At 33.4% G+C, this 23,918-nt stretch overlaps 2 protein-coding genes across 3 annotated transcripts; one reads left to right on the forward strand and one right to left on the reverse strand.

The window, feature by feature from the left end:
* The first annotated feature begins 8,930 nt into the window (after positions 1 to 8,930).
* LOC110663292 (nucleoid-associated protein At2g24020, chloroplastic) lies at positions 8,931 to 15,120 on the forward strand. The gene is made up of 7 exons (XM_021822550.2): positions 8,931 to 9,113; positions 11,372 to 11,526; positions 12,976 to 13,076; positions 13,172 to 13,211; positions 13,893 to 13,964; positions 14,717 to 14,773; positions 14,856 to 15,120. Exons 1-7 carry the CDS (start codon positions 9,023 to 9,025, stop codon positions 14,928 to 14,930), a joined length of 591 nt encoding a protein of 196 aa, XP_021678242.2. The 5' UTR covers positions 8,931 to 9,022; the 3' UTR covers positions 14,931 to 15,120.
* Positions 15,121 to 15,312: 192 nt separating this feature from the next.
* LOC131176476 (serine carboxypeptidase 24-like) lies at positions 15,313 to 23,093 on the reverse strand. Of its 2 annotated transcripts, XM_058141525.1 has the most exons (9): positions 22,595 to 23,093; positions 18,635 to 18,742; positions 18,021 to 18,116; positions 17,801 to 17,893; positions 17,544 to 17,629; positions 17,050 to 17,456; positions 16,870 to 16,965; positions 15,889 to 15,994; positions 15,313 to 15,783 (listed from the first exon to the last, which is right to left on the reverse strand). In XM_058141525.1, exons 1-9 carry the CDS (start codon positions 22,857 to 22,859, stop codon positions 15,640 to 15,642), a joined length of 1,401 nt encoding a protein of 466 aa, XP_057997508.1. In that variant the 5' UTR covers positions 22,860 to 23,093; the 3' UTR covers positions 15,313 to 15,639. The 2 variants fall into 2 exon arrangements, with proteins under 2 accessions (XP_057997508.1, XP_057997509.1); XM_058141526.1 differs by lacking the exons at positions 15,313 to 15,783; positions 15,889 to 15,994 and adding an exon at positions 16,033 to 16,496.
* Between the last annotated feature and the right edge of the window lie 825 nt (positions 23,094 to 23,918).

Consider the following 23,918-nt stretch of genomic DNA (forward strand, 5'->3'; position numbering starts at 1 on the left):
CCTTCCACCCTCGCATGCACGGACAGTCCGAAAGGACAATCCAAACATCAAGACATGCTTCGCATGAGTGTTTTGGATTTTGGAGGTCAATGGGATGATCACTAGCTTTGGTGGAGTTTGCCTACAACAACGATTACCATTCCAAAGATAGGATGGCACCCTATGAGGCACTATATGGAAGAAAGTGTAGGTCTCCTCTATGTTGGACAGAAATGGGGGAAGTGAAGGTGTATGATGTAGACCTAGTGCAGTACACATCAGAGATGGTTCCCTTAATCAGGGAACGATTGAAAACAGCTTTCAATAGGCGTAAGAGTTATACGGACTCTGCATGCAGAGGATGTGGAGTTTGCAGTAGGCGACTATGTATTCCTGAAGGTTTCTCTAATGAAGGGAGTCATGAGATTTGGAAAGAAGGGCAAGTTGGCACCTCGGTATATCGGACCTTTTGAGGTTACGGATAGAGTTGGAGCAGTTGCCTACCGGTTGGAGCTACCACCCAACCTTTCTCACGTTCATCCCGTATTTCACATCTCCATGCTCAGGAAATACATTCCAGATCCTTCTCATGTACTACAGCCGGATGTGATAGAGCTAAAAGAGAACTTGACATTTGAGGAGCAACTCAGAGCTAGCCATAGTGGACTACCAAGTGAGACAGCTAAGATCCAAACAGATCCCAATGGTTAAGGTCTTGTGGAGGAGCCAGTCAGTGGAAGAGTGCACCTGGGAGTCAGAACGGGACATGCGTAGCAAGTACCCTTATCTGTTCAATGTATAATCATGTGCTTTATTCTGCCTTGTGTAAAATTCGAGGACGAATTTTCTGTAAGGGGGGAAGAATGTAACACCCCAAAATTTTAAATTTTATTATTTTATGAGCATTTTTGGTATTTTAATTTTATTTAAATTTTAGGAATTTTTTTGAGATTTTTCGGATTTTAAAAATCGGGTTCGATTTTCCGAAAATATAAACTTTGATGATTTTTAAAAATTAATTTAAAGACCACGTGGCAAAACTAAAAATATATTTGGAGTCTACGTATTTTTCTGAGTTTTCTGAAATTTTTTCGGAATTTTTGGACCTCATTTTCGGTCCCGAGGCAGAGTAAAAATTTAAAATTTTGTATTCTGAATCGGACCGGCTGAATCGAACCGGACCGAATCGGACCGATCGAATCGGACCGGCTCCCTTTTTCTTCTTCCCTTTTCTTCCGCGCGTCCCGACCTCCTCCCCTTTTTTCTTTCTTTTCTCTCTCCTCCTGCCGCCGGCCAGCCACCTCTCCCACCACTCACGGCGCCAACCACCACCATCCCGACCACTAGCGCCCGAATGGCCGGAAAACGCGCGCAAACGCCCTCCCCTGCGCGCGCGACTCTTCGACTTCCCCGGCCAAAATTCGGCCGATCCGGCCACCAATTGGACCGGGTCTTGTGTCTAAAATCATCTACTCGACGAGAGCTTTCCATAGACACCAAGAACACCGAAATCCATCGAGCGGTTTGTCCAATTTTTGCCCGGGAAGTTTTAGCCCATTTTGACTTTCGGGCTAGATTTCTCACAAACCGTGAATCCCACGAGAAAACCGAGAGTACCAGAGCGCTCCACTCGTCGAGAGCTTCGCGGCGACATAAATTTCGAATTTTTCCGACACCGTTTTTCGGTGGGTCCCACGGAACTTCGCAGTGTCTTTTCGAGCATTAAATGAGCTTAGAAAATTCTGAAAAATTTATGTACTAACCCCCGTGTTGTGGGCTTCGTGTAGGTATCCTCAATTCGCGGAAATTCGACAGTTGACCGGGTCTGCAAATTTCGGGCCAGACAGACCCATTACCGGAAAAGTCTCTGAATTGGACCAAGGTTTTGGCTACCCCTGTAACACCCCTCACCCGACTACAGTGTAGCCGAGCAAAGTGTTCTACATTCGGTGCCGGAGCACCCTATCTTATCTTACTTTATTCCTTTCATAATTTGATCTCATTATATTTTAATATTAATTATTTTTCGACGAAGAAACCAGCGGAGTTTCCCATATTTTATTACCAGTTGACGTATTTTACTATTTACCTGTTTGAAAATTTCAATAATATTTTACAAATAAAATCTCATCAATTATTTTCATAACCATCTCATTCATATATCTCAATTTCATATTCATTTCCATGCATTATCTATATATTTCAAATCTGTCTTCGAATCCATACAATCTCATTCATGCTCAAATCACATAAGTAAAATTTTCAAATTTCTTTAATTTACATAATTTCATAATTTACATGATATATACATTAATTACATATGAAAAAGCTAATTTATTAAATTACATTACATTTCTATTAGTTACCTGCTCATAATCTACATTATAATACAATATCTAGTATTTTATACTAAATACAAAATATGATCTATATGGGCCCTATCTACATGCATTGCTGAGAAGGTGACAACCTTGAATACTCCAGCCACTTCTGCAGATCTGGACTCCAAAAATCTTAGTCAAAGTACCTGCACAAGGAAACAAATCCATCGCGCTAAGCATTGCTGCTTAGTGGTGCCAATAATACAAGAAAATATAATATGCAAATAAAAATCATAATTTCTTAGCCATTGTGTTCATAAGAACTGAATAATTACCAACTTAATGTTTAGTCGAGGGCTAATTACGTTTTATGATATTAACTTCTTCATGCATTTTGTTAATTATTTTCTTCATGATCTTGAGTTTCTTTGTATTCTATCATAATCATTCCTGATATTTAATTTTCGTATTTTCTTTAACAATCAGTTCAATTACAGTTATACTTTTCCATGCCCAAGTAATCTATACTGAACGACTGGACTGGAAAACGGGTCATTGGCACTGGACACCACGGTGTCCCGGGCTGTCATACCATGGGACGCAGAACGTCAACCACGTATGCAGTCAGTATGGCTAAAAGCCATGATATCACATAATCGGGCATAAAAGCCATGAAGACAGGCATAAAAGCCATGAATACGGGCATAAAGCCATGAATACAGGCATAAAGCCTTTCGCAGTACTGCTAAAACAATACCCTATTGGCATGCCAAACTATCCAATCCGACACACATGTCTAGGCAATACAAGGGCACATAATATCATTAAATGTTCATAAGTTTTATTATTTTATTTTATGTTCCAATTATCGTTCATAGTATTTTAATTTTATTTATAGTAGAAGCATAAATCTTCAAATCTCATTTTTATATAATTTATGCATTCATCATACCATTCACGTTAATTGCAATTTACATCAATCGATTTTCATGTACCATTTGTACATCGAAATATTTCCATTTCTCTCATGATGAAAGCAATTAACCCATTTACACATCATGTGATTCATCTAATCGTTACAATATTTATATGAATTAGTATTCACATTATTACCTCTCATGTACCAATTTTTGTACAAGGTATTATAATCCTATTTGAAACAAAGACGTAAATCCTAATGATAACTTTATCTCATTTATACTCTAAACAATCCATTTGTGTTAATTACAATTTATATTTCAAGTTGTATTACTTATGTAATATGTGTCATTTTGTTTACTATTCACCTTACTAGTCAACCAAAATGTTGACTTTTTCATACACAATAAATTTATTGAACCTAAGTTCTCAAAGATACCACTTTTTTCATTTTAAACTTGTTGGAATAAGTCACAAATACCATTTCCAAACTTAAAACCAAGAGGGCAGAATTTTCAGTTTTTGTGACCCAAATTTACTGTTCCATTAAGCCCTGTTGCAGTGGGAATTTGAGGAAATGGTAAACATGAAAGTTGTTCCTTATTTTGTCTAGTTGAATTTCCTTTTTGAATCACTCCATTTGGAGTTTTGTAGCTCCAGATATGGTCCAAAAACCACAGCTGGCCGGATTGCCAAACTGCAGAATTGACCATATCTACAGTAACATGAACAGTGACTGCCACTGCCATTTGGGTTAGGTTCTGGTCATAATTTGGGGTAAGTTTCTTCATGAAAGTTGTTTGTCTATGTCTTAACTTGTTGCTGTAAAAATTTCAGGTCAATTGACCATATCTACAGTGAGTTATGGCCAAATGAACAGTTACTGTTCATTTGGTCATTTCTGCAGGTGCTGTTACAGGGTATCCGGATTGGGGCCAACTTTTGGTCCTCTTGCTTTGGTCTTTTGGGCATGGTTTCTTCAGCAAAAATGTGCCATTATAAGCCTAGTTTCATGTCCAATTGGCCAAACACCAATTGGACCTACACAGCCAAAGTTATGGCTGTGTAAGTGGACTGAAATTTCAGTCACTCTGCTGCTATCCTTAGGCAGCCTACACATTCACTTGGCCATGCTATATTTCAGTCCAAATTGTGGTCAACTTACCTAAAATGGTCACTAATTGACCTTTAAAATGTTCTCTAACAATTTCCTAAGCCAAGTCAAATTTTCACTCTTAAAACCCTAGCTCAAATTTAAGGGTTACACCAATTACCTTAGTTAGCATACCAATTCATTATACTTGTGTATATGTACCTTAAACATCATTTCTAATCCACTCTAAGTCCAACAAAACACTCATTTCTATTCCTTCAATAGGGCTGCCAAAATTCATGGCATTCATACACATAATTTTTATTCATTTTAGTTACAATTCCTTACTTATTTCAAGTCCCTTAACATAGAAATAAAGAGCTTTAGGTGTATATCTGCACTAACCTTTAAGTGGCAGATTTTTCCCAAGCTAAAACTTCACTTTCCTTCACTTTCTAGGCTGCCAAAAGGTTATGCAAGGTGTAAGAATAAATTTTAGTGAAAGGGGTAGGAGGAATTATGGTGAAAAGAGGAGAGAAATGAAGCTTTGGTTGAAAATCAATGGAGGTTTGGCTATGGAATTTGAGAGCTACTGTGAGCTTTGTGAAGGTGAGGGCTGCTGGAATTTTAGGAGCTTTTGTTGTATTCTTATACATATTTTATTAGTTAATTTAAGTGTTGACTAAATGTGATTGGTGGGTAAGTGTTTAATGACATCATATGATGTCATAATTGGTATTTTCTTCCATTTTTTTTTCTTCTCTTCTCTACTCATTTTCACTTTAATTTTTGGTAATGTTCTTCATATTTTATGTCATAATAATTATTTACTCCACTGGACAAGTCGGCCAAAAATCACCTCTGAAGGCGAAATGACCAAAATGCCCTCCGTTTGGCTTAACGGGTCAAAATTGTCTGTACCGATTGAAAAATTTTTCTAAATATTTTCTTGGCATTCTAATGCCATAGGAACCTCAATGACCCCTCTCTGGAGTCCCAATAATTATTTTATGAATTTTTCCCTCGGGTCTAGGGCTCCTCGTTGCGAGAACCGCAACTTCCCTCTGGGTTACCCATCGCTTGGGCACCGGCTCATTTTGACTTAGTTGTATTTTATTTCTAAAATTTTTACTAAATTTTTCTCATTAATATTTGAGTTAATTATGGTTCCTGACTTTAGTTTAAATATTTTTCCGGACGTTCTAGCTGTCCGGACCGACACCGGTCACCGGAACAGTAGAATGTACGGAGTTGCTACCGGGAGGGTGTTACAACCCCCCCCCCCCATTGTCAGATGTCCCGAGCGCGTCCCCGAAGTCGGAATCGGCAAAGGTAAACCCGAACCTTGCTTTCTCGTAATTTTCTAGTGCTTAAATAGGATTAAAAATCCATAAAATATTCGTGGTAGCTCAGAAAATTATGATTCTTTTTGAAATAGCCTAGTAATATTGCTAAGGACCGCGGGGCAAAGTTTTAGAATTTTTAGAGCTTGTTTGGGTAGTTTTTGAAAAAATGATCAATTATAAGGACTAAATTAAAATTTTACATATTGTGATGGATGACTGATTTGATGGGCCCAAGAGGGGCTGTGTGATGTGATTGAGTTATGGATATATGGATTGTGAATATAGAAGTGTGTTTTGAGCCCTTTTGCAGGTTGGGTAGGTCCTAGGTATAAGGGAGACTCTGCCGGATTTTCGATACGACTTAGGACGTATTTGGTCTTTTCTTGATTGTATCGAGTCATTTATATTAAAAATTTGTAATGTAATTGTCAGGTGAGCCAGGATAGCCTTCTTCCTCCGCCCAGCCGCCACAGTGACCGTTGTCAAGTCTGTGAGTAAAATATTAATTTTAATTGTAATTTCACTATTATTATATGTTCAAGTATGCCCATGCATCACTTATATGCATATATTTATGTAGTTAAACTCTAGGCACGATTTATGTTGCATTGATAACTGTTAAAGTGCCATGGATGTTGTTGTGGTAATTTGGAGCAGTGTGCGTGCGTTGGCGTGCGTGTAATGTGGTGTGGACTATGGATAGGACGGGTAGTCACGGCTTGAGTTCTTCGCTGGGACCCGATCCTTCGAGGGGTAGTCACGGCTTGAGTTCTTCGCTGGGACCCTCGATTTGGTTTATTAAGCGAAAGTTCGGCTTGAGTTCTTCGCTGGCACCAGGTTGGATTTAAGAGAGCTGTATAGGGGATCAGCTCCCATATATTATGACTGATACTACAGGGTGTGTGAGTGCTCCAAATTACCTTTTTGATGTTATGATGTGAAAATGTTGTTGATGTTGCATTTCACTCTACAGGGTGCATTAGTTTTAGATAGTTATAGAGATTATGGTTAAAATTGATATTTTACTCTCTGAGTCGAACGCTCACTCCTGTTCAATATTTTTCCAGGCCACAGGAGGATATTTTTGAGGTTAACCTGCTTCCTTTCCTCGCAGGTTGTTTATCAATATTTGTGTAATTTTATTTACTCCTAAAATTTTCGTATGTGTTAGAAATGTTAATCTGATTTGGGTCTGTAAACTAAATTGTTATTTTGGACCTGTAAACTTAATATCCTATGTATGTTTGATGGATTGGATGAGGGAGCTGAGCTCCCATTTATTTTTATGCTGATGAGTATATGGAGGGTGAGCTGAACTCCCCAATTGAGTATTTATTGTGTTTACAGGTCGGGTGAGTCAAAAACTCCCCGTTGGTAGGTCCATTTTATGGCCGAACTCTGTCCGGTTGATTTCTTGATATTGGGCCCAAATGGGCCTTAGAGTTGGGTTAAGTGAATAGTTAGGCTTACTACGGGCCTCGGGGGCTTTAGGCTGGCCCAGGTCCTAGTGCCGGTCCGGCCCATAAGTTAGGTTGTGACAGTGGAGTGCTTGGTGAATCAGTACATAGTTCGGGAAAAGGCTCACCGCCTGGGTAAGGAGGTTGAGAAGAAGAGTCAGGAAGTGGCTTCCCTTCGATCCCAACTCTTATCCGCTCAAAACTATATATTCGATATCGAGGGGCAGATGAAACTTTACGAGGATAAGCTAGCCGAGCAGTCTCATGTTCTGGCTGAGCGAACTCGTATTCTGGAAGAAGTTCAGGCGCTTCGGGCTAATGAAACTGCTCAACTTGCTCACCTTGCTGAGGAGCTCAAAGCGAAAGAGGAAGAGATGGTGACTGGAGTGGCCGGCGCTTATGTGAATGCCCACAGAGATCTCCTGGCTGAGCTCAAGAAGAGTTACCCTGAGGAGGACTTCTCTTGGATGGCCAACCTGGCTCCCGAGGATGAGAGTGAGGATAGTGAGGAGGAGGCTGAGGGTGAGAGAGAAGGCGAGCAAAATGTAGATCAGGCTGGGGGTGATCCTCCAGCTGAATAACTTGTACAAATTTTTGAAATGAAATGAGATGGAATGCCTCTTTTGTTCGATGAATGGTTGTGATCGGAACACTTGATTGTCTGAGTATGTTGAAATAACTAAAAGTGATTATTAACCCAAGTGCGAGAGATCGGAAAACACAATGAGCATGAGATCGGTAGAGAACCAACGGGACTTAATTAAAATTGAAAATTTGGCTTGAACATTTAAGATCGGGATCATCATTAAACCGAAACGGAACCGTTGATTATTCTTAAATTTTTTGAAAGGGAGATCGGCAATAAAACTGGTAACAAAGATTTAGTGTCAGTTCAATTTCATTTGTCAAAAGAGATCAGGAACATACTTGACTGGTCAGGAGATTCGACAATGGGTTTGAGAGATCGGTGAGTGATTTAATAGACCGGTAAGGCTTCATTTGATACGAGGGCTTAGCATTGATTCAACTCTCTGTGAAGAGAGATCGGAAATGTGGTTAAATGGCAAGGTGAGACTTAGTACTGGAGATCAGTTTCGAAGTTTATTGATTCTGGGGATCGGCCAAAATATGGTGTCGATAATAACGTGGTGTTGCTGTTAAGTTTAATAACTAATTTTGATGGTAAAATGGAATTAAATCGGGTGTCAAAGATTGAGGTAAAATTGTTAAAAAAAAAGATGGGTAGAATTGTAAAAATGAATGAAGGTTGAAGTTTTCTTGGCAATTTGCCATTTTTTAATTATACATTCTTTTTAAAATTACTTTGAAAAATATATAAATTTATTTTTTATTTTATATTTGAATATATATATTTATTTTGTTTGATCCAAAGATTATTACATTAATTCAAATTAATAAAAAATATTTATTTAGTATAAAGTTTTAATTAAAATAAATATAAAATAAAATTTATTTTAAAATATAAATTTTAATTAATGAACTAAAAGACACATTTTTATCAAATTTTGATTATATTTAAAATTTTTATTTATTAATTAAATAAAATTTTATGTATTATATTATAATTTATGATTAATTTTTTAAATTTAATCTTATAATTATGATAAATATATAATATCGATCATTTCAAATTTTTAAAATAAATACTTAATTGAGTTGAATTAACCTTACAATTATAATAAATTCGGAAGCATTGTATTTTACACAAAATTAAAAACTATAAATATAAATTAAATTAATAAGTAAATTTTATTAAACTAGAAGGTTAAATAATAATATTTATAATAAAAAAAAAAGGAGAAAAAGGGGAAGAAAAGAGGGAAAGAAGGGAAAGTATCCAAGCTCGGGATTTTATCCTCTGGAAATTCCTCTCTCAAAAATCAGAAAATGGCATCGACCAGTGCAGTGGCTGGCCGAGTCCCGAACCTAAACGGGCTTAGTGACTGGAAAAAGCCTAACCTTTCATCGTTTACTCTTGGTAATCTCTCTCTCTCTAATTGTCTTGTGTTTGTTTGCTGAGAAAATGAATCATGTGTTTGGTTTCTGAGAAAATGAAGTTTTCTAACTGAATGTCAGAAAGTGAAAAATTTTCTCTTTCATTGCCTATTATTATTATTATTATTATTTCGAAATTAATTGAGGCTGGTCGTGAGTTTATTTTTCATGTTAGGATACCAGTTTATGTGACAAATATGATAAAATTCTGAAGTATTGGCTCTATCTTCTACCCTTATATCAATTGATTAATTTGCATTATTAGAATGCAACAGTGGATTTGAACCTTCTAGGAAGCGAAAAAAATTGCCTATTTTAATTTTTTTTTTTATAGACTTACCAGTTTGTAGGTAAAAGTTCATGTTTTTTTATTGAATAGAAAAAGGAATGATTGAGGGGAAAAAAAAAAAAAACTAGAACTTGAAAAACAATTTGAAATTCACATTACAGAAGACTTTGTCTATCTTTATCTAAATCTGTCCCTAGTAGTTGGAACTGAAGTTTAGGTATCCGTTAGTTGGGAGGCTAGCTCACACTTTCATTCCAGCAGAACCAACCTAGCCTGCTGTACAAAAAAGCCAGCCATTGCTCCTCAGGCCATATTGGATCATTGGATGGTGAAGTGCAAGAACGCTGCTGCTACAGAGTTACTGATTCACTAGGTCAATGCTTCACCGGCTGATGTGAGAGTTTGCAGATGAGATGAAATTCAGATTCCCTAGTTTCTTCCTTGAGGAAAAGGAAGCTCTAAGGAAAAGGGTGATGTTGTGAATAAATGGTGACGTAGAAGAGGGAGAAGATGCATCATCGTCATAAACCTAGAGACTAGAGAGAAGGAAATGCAGAAGGAGTGACAGGTGTACAGGGAATATTCATTCTGTTATGAAGAGTAGTGTAGGTGGCCATTATAGCTGATATGTAATTATCGTTAGTTTGTTATGGAATTCTCTTTCTTAGTTGGCTTATTGTACAAGAGAGTGTTTATGACTAATTCAATGTGTTTTGCTCCATTAAGGAATCATTTTGTTTTCCTTCCCAAATTCTATTGCAATTCTTACCTAATTCTTCTTCTGTGTTTCTCCCAGTCCTATATCCTCCTTAATCCCTTATTTACAGCCACAATCCTTAACATGATGCTAGGTTTGTTTACTAGGAAGTAGGAAATGGATAGAAAAGAGAAGGTGGATTGCCTTGTTTAACAAAGAGTGAAGCTTCGATGGGGCTGAAACTTTAATTGCTCATTTTATTTCCTTTTCTGTTTAAGAATGAGAATTAGAGGTGCTATGATTAAGAGAAATTTATGTTGCTTAAAAAATTAGAGTTTTGATAATATTTGTATTTGGAGGTTGAGAAGGGAAGCGGGGAGACCTAAAATGACATGGAGAAAAGTATTAAAATATTCAAATTTTTTGAATATTGATGTGGAATTGGTTTCAAACAAAGCTGAATAGCACAAAAGTATTCATGTAGCCGACCTCAACTAGTTTGAGATTAAGCTTAGTTGTTGTTGTTGTTATATTATTGTATAAATGAAGCAACTAAATATCTCTACCTACCCAATCAGTTGAGATGTTTGAATTTGGAGGGCGAGGAACAACTGCTAGTTTGATGTTGGAGTGGGAGCCTGGGACCCGTTCATGATATTGGTTCTCATTGTTCTTTATTTTTTCATTATTTTGATTCTTGATGTTCTGGTTTTTTATGTTTTTGGTTCTTGATGTTTCTTCATTTTCTGGCTCTTGAAATGTTTTAATGTTCTTGATTTTTTTCAGTTTTTTTATTAAAAATAGTAAATAATTTTTAATATTTAAAAATTAGGAAAAACAATATTTTATTAGGCCATGACTAAAATACTAATTTGATCAAAAAGTTAAATTTTGGCTTATTTGGATATCATGAAAAAGTTTAGGGGCATATTTGAACTTTATTCCATTGTTCTTCTGTTGTTCTAGGGAGTTGAGATGCATTGCAAAATTGCATATATTTTTATCTTTCCTTGCTTTATGCCATGTCCTATTATTATTATTATTATTATTATTATTATTATTATTATTATTATTATTATTATTTGTCCTCTGTCTGATTGAATGGACAGAGAATATTATGGATGAAGATATAATTTATTGGGTATTATTTTTCCTATATACGTGTGTATGTATAGGATGTTTAGCTGTCCACTTGTCCATGCTGGATTTTGGATGTTGAATGGATGGTAACACATATTTTTCTCATTACTTTCAGGCAACCTAAGCTTAAATGCAAATCCAGTTGGTAAGCCCCGTAAATCTCTGTCTGGCAATTGGAAATCCAGACATAGCAGTAGATCTCTCTCTGTACATGGTTTATTTGGAGGAAAGAAGGACCATAATGAAAAGAGTGATGATGCACCATCAAAGGTCATCCATTCTCCCTTTTCTTGAAGTGAAATTTAAACAGAGAACTTGAATTTAAGTCTCTTTTAATAAGTAAAGGATTATGTGTGCCACCCTTACATTGCACAATCTGTTCTTATGTGAATGTGTGTTCTGATACTTCGTTTATTGTTTCTCATGAATCTCATCCCAGTTCAGTTTGTTAGGGTTCTTCCTTTTGGACAGCCTATGTGTATAGGTAGATTACATAATTTGATTGGTCAATAATATACATAAATACAATCAGATCACCAGTGCCAACTGCCATGTTATACTGGGGCTTATATATACTACTATGATTGTGAATAAAACTTAATAACATATATGAAGTATCTATAGTTGTTAATTGGTTCTAGCAGTTGAGAAGGTGAGTATTTTGGCCCTTCACCTAATAAAATTTGCTGAAAGATCTTATAAAAGCAAGTGTTGAATTGCATCATCCATTCATCAATCACAATTTTGCAGTTCTGGGCTATAAATGTGAGTGTGATGTGATTTTATTAAGATGAAAAGAGACTTCAAAAGATTGCAACTTTGTCTTCTTGTAGAAAGTTGTTCATAAAATGGAGAAATTTGGAAATCTGAATATAGATAATTGTTATATGTTACTTTGGTTAGTGTCGTGTCCCAGAGAACAAATGATTGACATTCGAGCTCAGTAGGAAAGGTTAAAGAGAGATGAGCTCTCCTCAATTTTCACTTGAAGCCCGACAACCCAAAACTCTCTAAACCATCCATTAATATGAAATTATTCTTGAAATTACATCACTAGTTTCAGAACTAAGTTCATCTATTACTCGGTCCAAATTTTTTAGTTGTCCATGGCACAAGTAGGCAACTCCTCCAAATAATCAAGTCATAGAATAGAAATACAGCTAAATATTGAATTAGTATTTGAACAATACAAATATAATAAATTGATTATCATATGATTGAATGTGATTCGTGCATGCTGCATGATGGATAAAATATTTTATTGACATTGCAAAGAGATTACTCATGATAGTTATAACTAGTAATAATCATGGTCATTGTAATTAAGGATTACCTGACATGCTTACAAAGGGTGAACTTGAAATCCAAAGGCATTACTATATCTTTTTCTTACCACTTTAAACCTGTCATAAATATTTAAACTAGTTATCTTGAGCAGCCTATTTAAGCACATTTTTATTCCCTTGCTGTCATAATATAGTTGAGTATTACTTCTATTACCCTTGGTCTAGCATATTCAATTTGCCGCTTCACAAACTTCACCTCTGTATAATGAACTGATTCAGCATCTGCAGATATTTGTTTCATGTAGAACTTGCCATAATTTCCCAGTTACGTTGGTCACCTTCTGTATTGTATACTTATTTACATGAGAAAAAGAGGTTGTGATCTTTATCTCATCATTGGAGACTAACATTACTCCCTACTAATTGATTTTAGGCAGGAATTCTTGGAAACATGCAGAATTTATATGAGACTGTGAAGAAGGCGCAGATGGTTGTCCAAGTTGAAGCAGTTAGGGTTCAAAAAGAACTTGCTGCGTATGGTTCCTACAGTGTTTCTAGTCTTTATACGAATTAGTTTTGTTGCTTGTATGAATTTCTTAGTCGGGTCCATCTTGTTTTCTGTCTTTCAGAGCAGAGTTTGATGGTTACTGTGAAGGTGAGCTTATTAAGGTATGCTATTTTCTATGTGTGTGTTTGTGAGAGTGGTGGAGAGGATACACAAGGATGTTCATAGATAGGAATATGCATTCATGGGCATGAGTTTGTTTTGTCTGGTCCAAATGGACCTCAAGAGACTGAAGTTGGTTAAAGTTGTGTCAGAATATGCTTTTAGCTTTAGATTGGCTTAGCTTTAAAGTTTAAACTGAGCTGGACTGAAAAGCGAAAAGAAATTTTGGCTTATTATTTCACTTATGGTGGATTGAACTATGAAGGAACTTAAGGCACTAACTGATTCTGTGTATCAGTCATTATGGAACAGGGGTGAAACTGGATTGTTATTATGTGATCATTATGGAACAAAGGTGGAAATCATGCAAATGGATTTTTTTTTCTTTTGTAATGGGGAATCTCAGTTATAAGTTCCTATGTGATGCTAAATTTGTCATTAGAAAAGGATATGAAACAATTCTTAACAAAAAGAATGACGTAAAAACAGAAGCTAGTGAAAGTGTGAAACAGTAGAATATGGAATATCTGCAGTCTTGTGGAGGTCTTTTCATGTTAATGTTTTCAAAATATTTAAATCATATTTTGAAAGAAGTAATGCTATATGGTAATTGACACTGCAAACACTAATTGCATCTTTTCATTGGATTTGACCAAAGTTTGAACTTTGATGTTACTTTTCAGGTAACTCTATCTGGAAACCAACAGCCTGTACGTACTGAGATCACTGAGGCTGCAATGGAATTAGGTCCAGAAGTGAGTATGCATGGTTTACCGGATATTTTCCTTGAAAGTTATTTGGTTATATTTTGTGAGATATTGTCAAATAATGATTTCATAAAAAAAATCCAGTATTTTAGTATGTTCTTTTTGTCCTACTCACTTGGTATGCACTTCAACCACGTATTGTTTAAATTTCCCATGAATTGTTTAAGAGAGGAATAAATAATGTGGTCCTATATGCATGTTTTTAAATCAAAGTTAGAGCAATACATAGTTTCTGTCTGGCCTTAAAAGCAAGGAACATTTGTTGTAAGATATGTGCTTATCCAATTATCATGTTTAAATTAATTTTCAGCGGACTACTTAAATGTTTAAACTTGCATAACATGCAAGATATCATTGATGTGTATAAGTTGCATGTTTCTAGAACAAGAATATGTAAATTCTTCTATAGCCAAACAGTGGTTAGACTTGATAGAAACTTTGAAGCAACATTCTCAAATTCTTAAACTTTTAGGCATGAGCATGGTTTTTGCTGCCAGGCCTTCTGTTCTCCTTAAATTACAGTTGCAAGCCATAAAAACTTCTTGTCAGAAAAAAAGAACATGAAAGGACAGTTTTAAACAGTCCTGTTGGTTCTGCTTTAGTGAGACAAATTCATGGATGGACTGATGATTTGTAACCAGAATTGGGAAGCTATGCTATTGGCCTTATATTTTGAGTGGTGTTTGTTTTTTCCAATTTTGCATACGCACAAACCAAGAGCATTCTCTTCTTATATGCAGAAGCTTTCACTTTTAGTTAATGAGGCATACAAGGACGCACACCAAAAAAGTGTCCAGGTAGAATCTGCCTTTTTCCAATCATCAAAAACTCCTTTTGTTCATTTGTTATTGGACTAAAATACCCGTTGTTGTTTTTTAGGCCATGAAAGAAAGGATGAGTGATCTTGCCCAAAGCTTAGGAATGCCGCCAGGGGTGGGTGAGGGATTAAAGTAAGGTGTATTTCTCTTGTACTGATCTCTAAGTGAGCTTAAATTTTGCAATTGAGCCAGTTACAAGTGCTCATTGTAGTGTGACATGAAATTTACTGTCTTGCTTATCTCAGTGATTGTTTAGATTTAATGAGTGAAAATATTTGGAACTTGTTATCTTTGTTATTATTTCTATAAGAAAACTGGTTGCTAAACTGATATTCTAAAATGTTACCACAATCGCAAAGGTGATAAATGAAGTAAATTTGTGTAGCTCAATTGTCGTCGACAGTTATAATTTCCAAGAGTTATCAGTTAGGAAGTCAGAGAATTGTTCTTTGTCGCAATGGAGTATGAACTATCAAATGCAAAATGGTTACCGAGAATGGTATCCCTGGAGAAGCGGAGATAGAAAGATGTTTTCCATTTTGTTTCTCTGGAATACCTCAGACCTCTATTGTTCTTGCATTAGAGATTCTACAGAATACAGATGGTATGAAACATCAATTATCTGGTTTTCTTGTCTTTAATGAATTAGAATAAGAAAAAAAAAAAAAACAAATTGTCTTAGAAATATGAATTATACTTTGAATGAATTGCTTAACCCATCATTTTTATGGTGGGGCATGGGTTTATGGATTGCTCCAGAAACCTTGTTAAAGCAAAAATCAATTTACTCTCAAATCTTTTTGTTGTTTCATGTTTGTTTCTGAATAGTGAATAATATGCCAATGTTATGATTTTGGCAATTCTTTCCCTGCCAAGAATGATCTGAAAAGAATGAAAGCTCTCTTTGGTTGAAATAATGGTACTTCATGGCCGGCTCCTCTCACTGTTGCGAAGGTTAGCCCATTGTAAACTTCTGACCATCCTCCAACCTATATGTTAAGGATAAATTAAAGATTTATGTGTATATATAATATGAAAACCTCCATATTAAATGATTATTTAAAATAATTATATATCTAGATAGATATACATACCTGGTTGTCTAAGTACCAAGGATACCACCGAGTTGTGACGGTGAGATTGAGGTGGTTCAGGGAAAACCTAGTGGCAGTCACAGGAACCACCGAGTCTGTGTCACCACTGCATGGAGAAGCAATATAATTACACTTTTCCTATTATTATGGACGAGTAATTCACTTCAACATATGTGGTCTCTTTGGTTTAAAATGATTTTTTCCCCTGTTTATTAATTTGCATTTTCTATTATATTGGTTTATAAATTTTTTTTGTCAAGTGCAGTATTTTTTTGGAGGGTTATTAGCATATAAAATACAGAAATTTATTATTTGCACTATTCATTTGGGTCATTTCAATTCTTTAATGCATCTTCTATTCCAGCAACCAACAAAGTTGAAAACACAGTAAGAAAATGATTCCGATCTGTGGTCAAACGGCCAGGCCACAGGCAACATAGATGGTCAAACACTCCATCTACCTTTAAATTACAATGGCAGAACAATGTTAGAAATTACAATGAAAAAGAAGGAAGAAGAAACCAACTCATGCTCATTTATTTGATAGGACATGTTCACAGAATTCCCTGTAAAATAGACGACTTATATCCTGGTCTGCTCCTGCAGGTCTGTTCAATACAGGGTACTGGGTGTTTAATTACCTAATAATTAAGATATTGATTCACTAGTTGATTATGATGTTAATTTAGAAATTATATTATAAAACGAAATTTTAAAGTAAATTATTAAAATCTTTTATTTTTTTTTTATATTTTAGTTTGTCTTTCAAATTTTAGAAATATATTTTTATATTTTAGTTGAGTTTACCCCACCTAGTCCTAATTTTTGTTTCCTTGAAACAATTATGTTTGTTTCTTTTGGCTGATTATTAGTAACATGATTAATAAATGATAAGTTATATTATTTTCAGCATCAATTTATTGATGTTATTATTGAATGGCAATATTGGTACTATATAGAACATATTTGCTTAGAAATTACCTGAAAACCCAGATTCTTAGACCAGCTGCCATTAGCTCCTTGTATATAGGTAGCATAGATGATTCAGAATCCTTCCAGTTCTTGATCAGCACATCACTGGCCAGTGAAAAGATTTTCTTCTTTCTTATCATAGCATCAAATATTAATATATATACAAAGAAATATGTATACAAAGAATACCTGCAAGCAGTCCATTTGTAAGGAATTCCTGTAACATTTGCGTGCATTGCCTTCTGCACATCAGGTCTGTTATAGTATTTCTCTGCATAATGCTCAGTGCAAGGATCATAACCAGAAACCCTTCGTCGCAAAAGGGTATTTTTCAGTCTTAAAAACCTTACATTAGTAACATTTTGCAGCTGTATACAAGCTGGTGTATAAATGCTGTACTGATCAATATAGCCAAATTCATGGTTTATGGCATAATTCACAGAATCATCACATTCTTTTGATGTTTTATTGTCATCTTTGAAGTTGCAGTTGTTAAGAATTGATCGATATGTTGTGTCTGATATCATTGAATGGCTCCACCAGAATGTAACAGTTCCAATACCATCGTGGTAGTTATCTGTCACAGCATTTCCCACCTGCATTTATGAATGATTTTTGCTTGAAATTTCAATTTTTTTAGTCCATTTGGAAATTTGCAATTGGTGTGCAATATATATACTCACAATGAATCCTTTGAGATTGATAATGGGATGTGAATCCTCTTTATAATAATCATGGATTTTCTTTGCCAGTTGAGGAACATAATGACCTAAGCACAGGAATAAGATTAGATATTAATATATGTATCATCTAGGGGAAAAAGGAAGAGAGGGTGATTTTTTTTTTTTTTTTTTTTTTAAATTTGGGTTTCTATCGAGCTTGAATTCGAAACTTCGCAATCTCATGAGACTGAGCTTTTAATATAGTTGGGTATATGTACCTGCATAACTTTCTCCAGCAATGAAGAAATCTCTATATTTGTAGTGAGGAAATCTTGAAAACCATCTGATGAGAAAAACTAGAGCATCCTCAGCTGTTTCACAAAAATAATAACTTAACAGTAAAGCATAGTTAATTTCAAAAACAAAAAAAAAAGTGACGCATAGCGAAATAAATTTGGTTGGGAGAGAGGAATTGTTAGACGAAGTATCATCAGGTACCTGTTCTTTTATCACCAGAATCAATCAGATCAGAGCTTGTATTTGTGTATGAGAATCCCACACCAGCAGGTGACTCCAAGAAGAGAACATTTGCTTCTGCAATCATATATAAAGATTTTAAGGGTTATAATTTGGAAAAAAAAAAAACATCAAATAAGTCATTGTACTTTTAGTCAAGGTCAAATAAACTCAAAATCAAATATATTTTCTAATTAACGTCGAATAAATCTGCATCTAAAAAATATTATTTTTTTATTTTTTAAATAATAAAATATTAAAAATAATAATTTAATATTTAACAATTTTTGCTCAACATTTTTTCAATTTTTTTTAATTTATTTTAATTAAACTAAATTAATATTAAAATTTAGAAAAAAATATTTTATTATTACAAAAAATAATATTTTATTAAGTGAGCTTATTTAGCTTATTAAAAAGTACAAAGGTTTATTTATTTGACATTTTTCATTATAATTTCAACTTTTAAAGAAAATGATATATAAAAGAGAATTATAACCAAGGATTTATATTCATATAATTATTATTTTTTTAAACTAAAATATTTATAATGAAAAAAAAAAAAAACTCATTGCATAATTTGTAATAATTATTACCTGTGTTCCATGAATACTTATTCAAATAAAGAGATGAACCAGTTCTGTCAATCCGAAATGGTCCAATTTCCTCTGAAGCTCCATATGCCACTGAGGAACAACCTGGTCCTGCAAAATTAAATGTGATAAATTATGTCAGGCCACCGTGACTTTTTCTGCATTTATTATTATTATTATTATTATTATTATTATTATTATTATTATTATTATTATTATATTTCACGTATATGTCAATTAATCAATTATTAGCCTAACACACTTGGTGTAATTGTGCTTGAACAGGTGAAAGTTGGTCAATTCTTATTATTAATATACAAATGTATTTCTTGCCATGCATTTATTTATCATACCTAATAAGGGAAAAAATACATTAACATAAATTCGAATTTATATAAAAAATAAATTTTTTTTTATAAATTAGAATTTATATAAAAAATAAAATTTTTTTTTATAAATTTTGATATAAATATTTAAAATAATAAAATTTTAATTAATTATAAAATTTATTTTTATATAAAATCAACTTATAATAATTACACTCAAAATAATTTTTAATAATTTAAATAATTTTTTAATAGTATAAATTGACCTTCTTTAAAATTCATTTAATACACTTATTAATTAGTGAAAAATTGTATTAAATAAATTCTAATAAATTTAAATTTATACTCATTAAAAAAACTGATTTAAAATCTTTCTCATTAATAATTAATACCTACTTTTAATCACTACAGCAAAATCAAATGTGTTTTCAATGTGGAGCTTGGATGTTACATTGTAGGTACAAAACCAGCTAGACTCCAATGACAAAATGTGTGGACTCAGTGCTAGTGCTAGTAGCACCAGTAATATAGAAATAAATTTTTTTTTTGCTTAGACTATGAATGGTGAGAGACTTGATTATTAAATATATAAATTTTATATATTTATATATTAATTTATGATGTATAAAATTTGTTGTAGGTATAATATCTAACAAGAAACTGGGATTAGAAAGAAATAAATAAAAAAAGGCTTAAAGTTTAATTACACCCCTATACTTATTAGGAAAGTTTAACTTAATTATCATTAACATTTTATCTAATTTAGTCAGAAGTTTTAATTTAAACTTAATTTAGCTCAAAAATCAAAAAAATTAAGAAATTGAGGATATTGATTTTGAATTTAAATCAAGAAATCCAAAAATTTAATATCAAAATTAAGAAATTAAACTTTTTAAATCAAAAAATTAAGAAATTTAGTTCATAAATTTTAATTTTAGTGCTGAATTGAGTTTAAATTAAAATTTTTGAATTGATTTAGATAAAAAAAATTGAAAATGGATTAAATTGAATTTTTCTAATAAATATAGGTGCTAAATTAAATATTTTGCCAAAAAAATGGTCCACTTCTTCCGGCTCCACTACTTGATGCTTCGCTTGCTCATCTTGTGTCTCAAGGTGAAGAAGTGGGGGCATGACATATGTAGTGGAGCAGATTGCAGTAGCAGCAGCCAAATCAAAAAGTCATGAATATTACTACAGTAATTTGTTCAAATAGCCTATTAAACTGAAAATTTCTCAATTTCTGTAGAAACCCATTAAAGATTAAATACAATTGATCATGATTATATGACACTAATTACAATTATTTGTTGGTTTAGTTGCTTCATCATATATGTGACAATAGAAACCAGCCAAAATAACCTGACCATCTCTGACCACAATATATATATATATATATATATATATATATATATATATATATATACACATTCCATTCTTTTCACAAAAACATTAATGATGTCTCTGAAAAAAATCAGCAATGCAATGCAAACACTTACCCAAAATTTATTATTTTTTTCTTTTTATATGTCAGCTTCCATTAATTATAAAATATATTCACATAATTAATTATATATTAAACTAAAGATTAAAAAATTATTAAGTTTTCCTCCATTTATGAGTCATCATGATCATGACCGTTTTCTTCTGAATCTGAATGCGCGTGCTTCAAAGAAAAGAAGAGATGCATAAGTCTGTTTCTTGAACCTTTTTTTTTTTTGAGTCAACAAAAGGAAGCAAGAAAATGGTAGAGGCAGAGAGAGAGAGAGAGAGAAAGCAAGAAAATGATAGAGGCAGTGAGAGAATTAGCGAAATTGGAGACAGCTTTATACAGCAAAAGTTTGTTCACTTTATGGTGGCATTTTGGTGTTTTCTTTGCCTGCAAAACTGAGATATTGCACGTAGAAACAAAAGAAAATAAAGTGTTGTTATCTTCTTTAAGGTATTAGGGTTGTTCTAGAGAGAGAATAAACATCAGTTTTGGAAGGAATAAAACCCTAAAAAGATTGAGACAGGGAGAGATCACAAGGACCCCTGTGGGTTATTTTTGGTTCTACCTTGATAATAGCCGGTTGTAATTTTTTACTCCTTCCTTTGGGACCAATTTCTCAAAATTTTAGGGAATATAATAAAAATATCTTTGAATTTAAATAAAATATAATATAAAATCCTCTAAATTTCAAAATTTTATACAGTAATTACTTTTTATAAGTAACACGGTAATATAAATAATTCAGAATGATGACAACGTGAACAATTACTATTATTGTTTGAAGGCAAAATCTTTTTAGTTAGTTGCTCTGTATCTAACATTTCATCATGTTGTATAGTTGGGATTCTTTCATATTTGATCTATGAAAAATATTGTGGCCGATTTTGTGACTTTCACATATAGGGGAGATAATTGTCTACTTCACTGTCATTTTGGATTGTCCATATTAAAATGCTACTTATAAACTGATTCTTAGAAATTAGAAAGATTTTATTGCATAAAATTTTATATTGCATTTTTAAGTTTAAGGATAAATATGTTACAACCTCTAAAATTTAAGATAGTAAAAAAAATTTATCTCCTCTGCTGTGGACACTGAGTTTTGGTGCATGTTAGTGTGGGATATATGATTTTTGCTAACGTGCACCATGAATGTGGGTGCCTCTGATTAAATGACGCACTAATCCTAAGGCAGTGTGTGTTAGGGATAGAGTGGGTCACGTGCAAGAGGTGCAGACAAGGATGGGAATAGGGCTTGCCCTTGGTGTGAATGTTTCTTCCATTGAGAGAGAGAGAGAGAGAGAGAGAGAGAGAGAGAGAGAGAGAGAGAGGCATGTGGACATTTTGGTTCATCATTTAGGCATCAATGGCATTTCCAACACAAACTAATGTCATCATCAATGATGCTATTTGCAACATAAACACCGACTGGTAATGCAGGAATTTAAATGGGTAAATTTTGAAACTTAACATGTATGCTCAAATAATTTTAGTTTCCCATTTTAAATAAGTGTGTATTTAAAGTAAATAAAATTTATATTTATATTTCAAATGAAAAAAAATATAAAATTTCAATAAAATTTTGTATTTAAATATCTCATTATTTAAAATTTATACATATTCAAATGCAAATTAATTTATCATAATAGATTAAATTTAAAATTTATCTCTACTCTTAAATAATTTTATGATTAATTTACTTAACGAATTTATGCTTAGTAGTGTTAGAGGTGTTTTCAGTATGTAAGATTTCGAGTTTAAATCTCTATTGAAATTAATTATAAAAAAATAAAAAAAATTTAAAGCTTAGTTTGTTCTAAACTCCAAGGAAAAAGAAATTTTCATGGAAATAAACCGGCTGAATTTGATGTTAACGAAATTTAGTTAATTTATACTAATGAGTTTTAACTCAATAGTATTTATTCGAGTTTAAGTTCCAATCAGAACCAATTTATACTAAAAAAAATTAGTTAATTTATTTATTGAAAGATTAAAATTTCATATTGGAATTTGGAACCAAATTGTAGCTTCAATTTGCAGGCAGTGATAATTAAGAAAATATAAAGCTAGCTACTTGCACTTGATGGAAAAACAAGTTTCAGGAAACAAGGGAGAAGAGCTAAGTAATGCATATTTTATACTGACCTCCATTGAGCCAAAGAACAAGAGGTTTCTTGTAAGGAATTGAAGTAGCTTCTATGAACCAGTAGAATAATGCACGCCCATGTTCCTCATTGACGGTGATATAACCAGAAAACTGTGAAAATGTGACTTTTGGTTGGCCAGGAAGAGCTGAGATTCGATCTAGCTCTTGTTCTTTGGTGAAAGCACAAATGGGGGAGCAGATTGAAGATAAAGAAAGGAACAGTGAGGACAAGAAAAAGAGACGGGTTTTTCTTTGAACTGCCATTGCACCTTTCCACAAGCAGAGTATAGTGATGGTATTGATGGCTCAGGTATAGGTTTATAGGGTGAGAGTTCGTGATGAGTTTAATGTTGCAATATTACTAAAGTAATAGTAGCGCAGGTACTGGGTGACTATGTGAACCTGCAGCTCCCTTATCTTTCTCTCTCTCTCCTAAGATTCTTGAGAGAGAGAGAGAGAGAGAGAGAGAGAATGAGAGAGAAGTGGTTGTCTTGAAGGCGAGAGGGTCCTAAATTATCAGAACAATGCACCCAGAAAAGCCATCATAAATGCACCTTCACAAGTCCTTATCTTTGTGTGAGCTGTTATATGTTTTTTTTTTCTTTCTGCTTTAAATGGTTCAAGTACGCTGTAGCCTAACTCGGACCAATATAATAAATATCCCAATTACATTTTTTTTCCTTTGGTAGTTATAGTTAAGTGGTGTTGAGTTAATATTGTTGTCTCACATTGACCCTAAAAATTGAAAGTACTTCATATATGATTTCCGTAATCATCTCCTTGGAATCTCTTTTTGGGGTGAGTTAGATTTTGTTTATTTTATAACATGTTATTAAAGTCAACTGCAATCTCAATATTATGGTACTCGCAGATGTTCAATCATATAAATTTCACATTTTAAATATCTAGTTTTAAACCTGAGGAATGTATATTATTTCATATATGATTTAAGTAATTTTCCTTTATAAACTGCTTTTTATAATAAAGTTATCGATAAATATTGCAAATAATTTGAAAAAATTATTTTCTTAAATGAGTTTAAGGGTGTATCCCTCATTCAAGAATTATGTGTTTAGAGGTTGATTTATGACAATCGAATTAAACATGATATAAATTGAAGAGCAAACCTAATTACCATTTTAACTAACATGAGAGTGTGTGTGATAAGTTATTTATTTTAATTACTGTTTCTTCTGACCTTTCAACATTGACACAAACACAATACTTAAGGTCTACGCATGCATAGTATATGTCTCTCAATGTGGTCACTCATAAGGATTAATGAATGTGGGGCTGTGACTCTTGTGACCCCTAACGGCCTGT

The sequence above is a fragment of the Hevea brasiliensis genome, unplaced genomic scaffold (genome assembly GCF_030052815.1).
Source record: "Hevea brasiliensis isolate MT/VB/25A 57/8 unplaced genomic scaffold, ASM3005281v1 Scaf125, whole genome shotgun sequence".
NCBI classification, from domain to species: Eukaryota; Viridiplantae; Streptophyta; class Magnoliopsida; order Malpighiales; family Euphorbiaceae; genus Hevea; species Hevea brasiliensis.

What these genes read in the sequence shown, in the direction of transcription:
- LOC110663292 (XM_021822550.2), top strand. Translation starts at nt 9,023, where the DNA reads ATGGCATCGACCAGTGCAGTGGCTGGCCGAGTCCCGAACCTAAACGGG. An exon ending in GTGAAGGTGAGCTTATTAAG is followed by an intron (nt 13,212 to 13,892) that starts GTATGCTATTTT and finishes GTTACTTTTCAG; the next exon opens with GTAACTCTATCTGGAAACCA. An exon ending in CAATGGAATTAGGTCCAGAA is followed by an intron (nt 13,965 to 14,716) that starts GTGAGTATGCAT and finishes TCTTATATGCAG; the next exon opens with AAGCTTTCACTTTTAGTTAA.
- LOC131176476 (XM_058141525.1), bottom strand. Translation starts at nt 22,859, where the DNA reads ATGGCAGTTCAAAGAAAAACCCGTCTCTTTTTCTTGTCCTCACTGTTC. An exon ending in TCAATCTCAAAGGATTCATT is followed by an intron (nt 17,457 to 17,543) that starts GTGAGTATATAT and finishes TCATAAATGCAG; the next exon opens with GTGGGAAATGCTGTGACAGA. An exon ending in TACAAATGGACTGCTTGCAG is followed by an intron (nt 16,966 to 17,049) that starts GTATTCTTTGTA and finishes TTCACTGGCCAG; the next exon opens with TGATGTGCTGATCAAGAACT.